The sequence below is a fragment of the Acomys russatus genome, chromosome 31, assembly GCF_903995435.1.
Source record: "Acomys russatus chromosome 31, mAcoRus1.1, whole genome shotgun sequence".
Classification (NCBI taxonomy): domain Eukaryota; kingdom Metazoa; phylum Chordata; class Mammalia; order Rodentia; family Muridae; genus Acomys; species Acomys russatus.
This window is the reverse complement of record NC_067167.1, coordinates 3,869,109-3,877,616: the sequence shown is the minus strand read 5'-3', so window position 1 is coordinate 3,877,616 and position 8,508 is coordinate 3,869,109. Positions and strand designations below refer to the sequence as shown.

General features: G+C 51.2%; 1 protein-coding gene across 1 annotated transcript; it reads left to right on the top strand.

The window, feature by feature from the left end:
• The first annotated feature begins 760 nt into the window (after positions 1–760).
• On the top strand, positions 761–7,639 carry Arrdc5 (arrestin domain containing 5). Its single transcript, XM_051139950.1, has 3 exons — positions 761–1,013; positions 3,672–3,877; positions 7,120–7,639. Exons 1-3 carry the CDS (start codon positions 761–763, stop codon positions 7,636–7,638), a joined length of 978 nt encoding a protein of 325 aa, XP_050995907.1. The 3' UTR covers position 7,639.
• The last annotated feature ends 869 nt before the right edge of the window (positions 7,640–8,508 follow it).

The following is an 8,508-nucleotide window of genomic DNA, read 5'->3' as shown; positions in this document are numbered from 1 at the left end:
GGTGTGCAACACTATACCCAGAGGATTTGGAAGGGTCCTTACAAGGTTGTTCCTCCAAAGATATTTCAAGTATCTCTCTCTGTGAGCCCCCCCCCCCCAAAAAAAAAAGGTGTCCAGCCACTCATCTCCAAGGTCTGAGTAGGCAGGACCTTCTATAGTGAAGTAGACTTTATAAATGTGAGGAAAGACTTCCCAGACAGGACAGCAGCTTTGCACAGTGCAATCTCACAAGACAAGAGCACAGACAGTGCACAGGATCCGACTGAGAAGCAATGGGACATTTGGCACAGGCTTTAGTGTCCTGACACTCCGTACAACATACTCCAGGCTGACCCCAAGCTTCGGCAATCCTCCTGCCTCAAAAACCCTGGCATCACCAGCATAAGCCCCGAGCCTACTAGCTCTTTTATTTTAAACGTTCACACAAAGTTGCCCAGGCTGGCCTTGAACTGTTTTGAGCTTCCTGCCTCAGCCTCCTAAATTGCTGTGGTGACAGGCCTGGAGCTCCAGGCCCAGATTGGAGGGTTCTAGGTTGCTATAGCGTCCTAGAATGCAAGAATCAAGACTGGGGCAGGAGTGGTTCCAGAGATGAGTCGGGTGGATCAAGAGTTCAAAGTCATCCTTGGATACAGGACAAGGCTGCTTCCTGGAACTCTGGGTGGAGTGATGTCACAGAGACTCACCACAGCTGAGGAGCCCAGGGGAACCTGGGTAGCACTCGGGGGAGGGGAAGGATGTGTCTCCCCCGGCCCAACCTCCCATGTCTGTGGTAAAGTCCATCGAGCTAGTCATGCCCAAAGATGAGGTGTACCTGGCCGGCTCGAACATAGACGGGCAGGTGGTCCTCACCCTCAACAGTACCCTCGTGGACCCCATCGTGAGGGTGGAGCTGGTCGGGAGGGGTTATGTCGAGTGGAATGAAGAAATCGGAGAGACTCGAGATTATAGCAGAGATGTTATTTGCAATAATAAGGCAGATTACGTACACAAAACGAAGACATTCCCAGTAAAAGGTAAGAGTGTGAACAGTCAGCCTGGGGCAGGAAAAGTAAACACATCTGCTGGGCAATCAACAGTCTCTCAGAGGAAGGTCGTGTGTGAAGATATGAAGAGGTGAGAACCAACCTGGACAAGGACATTGCAAGAACTCGCAAACCCCTTAGGAAGTAATATATTCCTTCCCACAAAAGGAATGAGAGGCCCTCTAAGACATCACTGGGTTTTTTTGTTTGTTTGTTTGTTTTTGTTTTTTCGAGACAGGGTTTCTCTGTGTAGCCCTGGCTGTCCTGGACTCGCTTTGTTGACCAGGTTGGTCTTGAACTCGCAGTGATCTTCCTGCCTCTGTCTCCCAAGTGCTGGGAGTAAAGGTGTGCACCACCACGCCCGGTCCTGACATCACTCTTCTTAGCTTACGTGAACATCTCCCTCTGGTGCTGAGATTTAAGGAGACCCAGGAAGGAGTCCTGAAGGTCACAGGGCAAGAGAGGAGGACCAAGAACGCAACGTGGACCAAAGTTCTCAATCTTGCCAACCAGGCTGTGATATCACATCACCCTGAGCACCCTGGAAACTCTGTCTCCTTCCCAAAGTTTGTTATTGGGTTGTTGTGGGTGTTTACGGGGTCTCCACCTTTGGGGCTTTGTTTTGAGACTGTCTCTCTAAGTAGTTCTGAGGACCCTGAAACTTGCTATGTAGATCAGGCTGGCCTCTAACTCCCAGAGATCCACCTGCCTCGGTCTGAGTGTTGGAGTTAAAAGTGTGCTGAGGGAGGGAGGAGCTGGAGAGTCAGCTCAGTGGTTCAAGGCAGATGACTGCTCTTCTGGACGACCAGGATTTGGTTCCCAAAGCCCACACATGGCAGCCTACAACTGTCTGTAACTCCAAAATCTGACACCCACACAGAAACATGCATGCAGGCAAAAACACCAATGCACATAAAATAAAAACAAATTAATTATAAAATTATAAAAATATTTTGAGCCGAGCGTGGTGGCGCATGCCTTTAATCCCAGCACTCGGGAGGCAGAGGCAGGCGGATCGCTGTGAGTTCGAGGCCAGCCTGGTCTACAAAGTGAGACCAGGACAGCCAAGGCTACACAGAGAAACCCTGTCTTGAAAAACAAAAACAAAACAAAACAAAGAAAGGGTCTTATTGCCAGGCGGTGGTGGCGCACGCCTTTAATCCCAGCACTCGGGAGGCAGAAGCAGGGGGATTGCTGTGAGTTTGAGGCCAGTCTGGTCTACAAAGCAAGTCTAGGACAGCCAAGGCTACACAGAGAAACCCTGTCTCAGAAAGCCTTGAAAAGAAAACAAAAAGAACAGGTCTAAGTCTGTAGCATCCTGCCAAGTGTCAGCAGTGTTTTTTTCATTGAGAGATCTAACATTTAACTAGGTCCAATAGCACTCTGGAGGGTGAGGCAGGAGCATCCCTGACCGTTTGGGACCAGCCTATGGCACAGAGCCCTGGGTTCCATCTCCAGTACCAGAGAAAGCACATAAAACAGGTGCATGCCTGTCACCTCAGCACTAGAGATGGAAGCAGGAGCATCAGGAGTGTAGCTCATCCCACATCATGAGTTCCAGGACAGCCAAGGCTCATCCTGAAAGACAAAACAACAACAAAGAAAAAAAAAAATCAAGTGTTTATAACCCGTGATTCACTTACTCCACTATTTATTGAGCACCTACTGTTTTCCAAATGCAAGTGAATTTTTGAATTTACAACACTGAGTACAACAGATAAAGTTTCTGATTTTTTCGGAAGTTGGAGGGGAGGAGAGGTCATAAGAAGGTCAGTGGTAGCCTGGCATGGTGGCCAACGCCTTTAATCCCACTACTCAAGAAGCAGAGGCAGGAGGATCTCTGTAAGTTTCAGGCCAGCCTGGTCTACGGAGCGAGTCTAGGACAGCCAAGATAACAGAGAAACCCTGTCTCAAAAAACTGAAAAACAAAACAGAATAAGAGGGTTGGGAGGACCAACAAGAGGGCTCATTAGGTAAGGACACTTGCTGCCAAGCCTGAAACATACACACACACACACACACACACACATACACACGCGCGCGCGCGCGCGCGCGAGCATGTGCACATAAATAAAAGTGCAATTAAAAAAAAAAAAAAAAACAAGCCAGGCATGGTGTTGCACACCTTCTATCCCAACACTGGGAAGACAGAAGCAGGCAGATCTCTGTGAATTTAAGGGCAGCCTGTTCTACAGAGTGAGTTCCAGGACAATCAGAGCTACACAGAGAAACCCTGTCTGGTGGGGGGTGGGGGGTGGGGAAGACGCAGAGGGAGAGGAGGAAGTGGAGGAGAAAGAGGAAGAAAGAAAGAAAAGTTGGGCGTGGTGGCACATGCCTTTAATCCTAGCACTCAGGAGGCAGAGGCAGGTGGATCCCTGTGAGTTCCAGGACAGCTACAAAGTGAGTCCAGAACAGCCAAGGCTACACAGAGAAATTCTGTCTTGAAAAAAGAGAGAGAGAGAGAAAGGAAAAGGAACACAGAAAAACAGGTTCACAGAAATTGAGGCAGAGTAGGAGGGTTCAGCTTCCTCAGCTGTCACTCAAGAAACATGGGGGAGTGGTTCAGTGGTTAGGTCCCAGCCCCAATACTCCCACCAGAAAAGGTTCTGGAAAGTTCTCACGCACGGCCTCGGTGTGTTTCACTTACAGATAATTGGTTAAGGGCAGGCAGCCACACCTTTGACTTCCATTTCAACTTACCTCCCAGGCTTCCATCCACCTTCAACAGCAAGATCGGCCACGTCTCCTACTTCGTGCAGGCCTTGTGCATGGGCCGGGAACATATCCTGGCCAAGAAGAGGCTGTACTTGCTGGTCCAAGGGATTTCTGAAGCCCGCCAGCGGAACTTAAGCCAGGTACAGGGTTAGGGATGGGAGCAGAAACGGTGGGGCTACTCACCTAGGCTACCAAGTGGTTTCACAAAAGGTGGCTGGGGGTGGGGGGCAGCAATAGGGCTTGGTAAGTAAAGGTGATTGCTGCCAAGCCTGATGACACGAGTTCAATTCTCAGGGCCCATTTGGAGAGAGAAGGCGAGAACTAACTCCAACACTTTGTCCTTGCCTGACCTAAGTGCTGAAGCCTAGGCCCTCCTTCCCTCCCTCCCTCGCCGCTCCCTCCCCCCCATCCCCTCCCATACATACACAATAATTGATCAAAAAATAAATAAATAAGCCGGGTGTGGTGGCACACGCCTATAATCCCAGCACTCCAGAGGCAGAGGCAGGTGGATCGCTGTGAGTTCGAGGCCAGCCTGCTCTACAAAGCGAGTCCAGGACAGCCAAAGCTACACAGAGAAACCTTGTCTTGAAAAACAAACCAATAAATAAATAAATAAATAAATAAATAAGAAGGGCAACTGAGAAAGCAGAGCAGGCCCCCACAGATGCAGTGGCTCTCAGCTCTATGATGTTATACCCTGGCTGTGTCTTGCAGAGAAGTGACTGTTGGGGCCTCTCCAGGCACCCAGCTCATAACAGAGCCTCGAACCCTGCTAAAAGCCAAGTGAGGGCATTTGAAGGAAAGACCAAGGTGATATGTCCTTGGACACGAGTGGCTGTCACAGTGGGGAAGATCCTGGCATGAAGTATGTGGATGCCAGGGACATGACCCACCACCTTGCAGGGCCTGGGACACCTGAAGAGAAAAATCCAGTGGACACAGGTCCAGGTGACACTATGGGGGATCCTCCTGGTGGCATAGAGCCAGGATACTCAGTGGCTTCCCTCGATGGCCTGTGAACCCTGCGGCACTGGGAAGAAAGGCCCACCCTCTAGCCTTCAAGCTTGGCACCCAGCCACCAGTCCTGAGGTAGAATTGAAATGACCCTGACCATGGACGTTGGTCCCACCCCCAGAGCCTAGCAGTGAGAGGCAGGAAGGAGGGCCCTGGATTGGAGGTCCAAGCTCAAGTCCCAGTGGCCCCTCTGTTTGGATGTGACTCCGTTCCCCATGGGAGAAATGGGTACTTCAAAATCAGGCTGTGGGTGTGACTCAGTGGTGCAGCCAAGAGACAGAAACAGAGAGACAAAGAGAACAGAGAGAGAGAGAGAGAGAGAGAACAGGACTTTCAGAAGCTAGGGCCTGGCTCAGGCCAGTGATACAGTCCCTGCATAGAGGTTTGTCACTTTCACAGCAATGGAAGCTTGTGACCTAGCCAACCTGTGCAGAGGGGTTGCTAGAAGGACTTGGGGCCTGAGCGCCTGCCCCTGGGAGCCCTTTGGCAGACCATGCGCCCTCTCTGGGACCTGAATGAGAACCAAAGGTGACTGATAGAGACCGAGGAGGGAGCATCAGGTAGAGGCCACAGCCTGAGCAAAGGCCCCGGGACTGCCCAGAGCCCAGCGTGCAGGCATGGCAATGAGATGAGGAAGCCAATCTGTGAACCCCAGCTTTCTTCTTGTTCATGGCAGTCGATTCTGGGAGCTCTGCAGAGGCTCAGGCATACTTGTGAAGTTGAAGTTTTGAACACACAGGACGGCTGCAACCTTAGTGTTGCAAGCAGAGAGATATGGCCCCTCGTTGAGAAGGCCCCAGAAACACAGGGGTCAGAGGCTGAGAGTGGAAGATGATGTCAAAGGGGTCAAAGGTCATCTAGACCCTTGACCTTGGCCCAGGGAGGACAGTGGCTGAGCCTAACTGTACTTTTTTTTTTTTATTTATTTTTTACATTTATTTATCTTGGTGGAGGGGCTCTGCAGCAAGTATATACCCATCAAAAAGGACAGACTGAGGGAGTCAGTTTTTCCTTCCACCATGTGGGGGCCCCAGGATTGAACTCAGGACTTTAGGCTTGGTGGCAGGTACTTTTCCCCACTGATGCATCTTGGAGCCCCCTAATGGGTTGTATTATTCAAGCCACAGGTCAGGTCATGACTGATGAGAAAGTTGCAAGAATCAGTGACGCGCGAACAGGATGTAGCAGTACATTCCTGTCATCACAGAACTTGAAAAGGCTGAGGCAGGAGGATGGCCATGTGTTAGAGGCCAACCTCAGCTATCTAGTAAGGCCCTGTCTTAATAACAGTGATGACCTTAGTAATAATATTAATAATAGAAATAAGCCAGTTGTGGTGGCGCATGCCTTTAATCTCAGCACTCGGGAGGCAGAGGCAGGCGGATCGCTGTGAGTGCAAGGCCAGCCTGGACTACAGAGCGAGTTCAAGGACAGCCAGAGTAACACCAGCACCATGCCTGACTGTTCATTTGTTTTGTGGTTGTTGTTTTGAGAAAGGGTCTCCCAGTAGTTCAGGATAGCCTTGAACTTCCTGTATATCAAAGTATAAGGTTGGGAGTCCTGATTTTCCAGCCTCCTTCTGTTGAGTGCTGCTGGGGTGACAAGTGTGTGCCTCCAGGACAGACTGTTTTATTTGGTGTGGGTTGGAGCCCGAGGCTTTGTGTATGCTGGGTGAGTGGAGCCATTCACTGAGATACATCTACTCTCTGCCCTGTGCTTTTTTTTGTTTTGTTTTGTTTTTTAGGTTTTTAGAGATAGGGTTTCTCTTTTTAACCTTGGCTGTCCTAGACTCAGTTTTATAAGCCAGGCTGTCCTTGAACTCACAGCAATCCTCCTGCCTCTGCCTCCCTAGTGCTGGAATCAAAGGCATGCACCACGGCCTGTTTTTTTTTTTTTTTTTAGATTTTTAGAGATAGGGTTTCTCTGTGTAACCTTGGCTGTCCTAGACTCAGTTTTGTTTTTTGTTTTTGTTTTTTTTTTTTTGGTTTTTCGAGACAGGGTTTCTCTGTGTAGCCTTGGCCATCCTGGACTCACTTTGTGGACCAGGCTGGCTTCGAACTCACAGCGATCCGCCTGCCTCTGCCTCCCGAGTGCTGTGATTAAAGGCGTGCGCCACCACGCCTGGCCCTAGACTCAGTTTTGTAAACCAGGCTGTCCTTGAACTCCCAGCAACAATCTTCCTGCCTCCACCTCCCTAGTGCTGGGATCAAAGGCATGCGCCACCACCGCCCGGCTGAACTGGCCATCTTTCATCTGAGCTTCCTGAGAGTGCTCCAAGGAGACACACAAATCTGGATCCCACACCCCACACCGTGCCCCCACGGGCCTGCAGGGATTTCAGGGGTCTATCATCTTGCCTTTACAGAGCCCCCTGTCTGTGGAGGCCGAGAAGAATGTGTCCTACAACTGCTGCAGCCAGGGCTGGGTGAGCGTGCAGGTACAGATAAGCAAGAACACCTTCGTGCCAGGAGAGAAGGTGACGTTCACGTCGGAGATCCGCAACAACACAGGCAAGTACATCAAGACGGTGGTGTTCGCCCTGTACGCTCACGTGCAGTACGAGGGCTTCACGCCCAACGCAGAGAGGCGTCGGCGCGCAGACAGCAGTGAGCTGCTGCGACAGATGGCCAACGCGCGCATACCAGCCTTCAACAGCACCACGGTGGTCAGTGCCTTCAACCTGCCGCTGGTGTTGTCTGTGAGCAATGACTTTCAGGAGAATGAGATCATGCGGACCAGCTATGAGCTTGTGGTCACCATCCACCTCCCTTGGTCCTTGACGACCGTCAAAGCCCGCATCCCCATCATCATCGTCAGCACCCGGGAAGACAAGGCCTACTGCTCCACAGAAGATGAGCCGCCAAATGAGGATCAGCTGGTTTGAATGCCCAAACTTTAAATATTAAAAGCTTATTGCAGCTCTGAGTTGTTTGTCTGCTGGGCCAGGGAATGTAAAAAGCCCTGAGCTCTATTCCCGGTACCCCATAATCGGGGTGTCATGGCATGCACCTGTCATCCCAGCACTTGGGGGAAGATGAAGCTGGAAGAACAGAAGTTCAAGGCCAGCTTTGGCTTCAAAGCAAGCTCTGGGCTAGCCTGGGCTATATGAATCCCATGTCTGAAGAAGGGACCAGAGATGTCTCTAGGATCCTGGCAGAGCAGCCTCTGTGAGCCAAGTTCCCATGGGTTAAGTATCTACATTCGCGCAAAGATCTCTAAGGCCTTAAGCATGGTGACACACACCACGTGCCCAGCACTGGGGAGGCTGAGAAAGGATGATGAGAGGTCTAAGGTCATTCTTGGCTACATATCGTGTTGCAGGCTAGCCTGGGTTATACAAAATCTTGTGTCAGTCAGTGCTTACTCCACAGCGACCATCAGCGACACAGCTAAAGCCTTCTGGACCGTTCTCTTCAGTTCCACAGCTTTCAGAGGTTGTCCCCGCCCACTGTACGCCTGAGACTCAGTGACCCACACAGGCAAGCGTTGGGGGGTGGGACACTTCCTGTGTGGTGGTTGATGGCACCCACCATGCCAGGTGGGCCAACGGGAGAAGGCAGCTGAGGCCACCCCTGTTTCCTGTCCTCCCTGGAGGGGGCCCCTCTCATCCTCCCTGGCTCCTAACTCCAAGATAACCCCCCACCTCCCAGAAACCCAAGCAGTGCACACAGCTGCAGCCTCTGCCGGGTAGGTGGGGAGAGACAGGTGGGGGAGAGCTGTTCACTTTGCAAGTGCACATGGCCACCAGAGCTGT

Coding starts and splice junctions, on each gene's coding strand:
- Arrdc5 (XM_051139950.1), top strand. CDS start 761: ATGTCTGTGGTAAAGTCCATCGAGCTAGTCATGCCCAAAGATGAGGTG. Junction 1,014..3,671: donor GAAGACATTCCCAGTAAAAG/GTAAGAGTGTGA, acceptor TTTCACTTACAG/ATAATTGGTTAAGGGCAGGC. Junction 3,878..7,119: donor GCCAGCGGAACTTAAGCCAG/GTACAGGGTTAG, acceptor TTGCCTTTACAG/AGCCCCCTGTCTGTGGAGGC.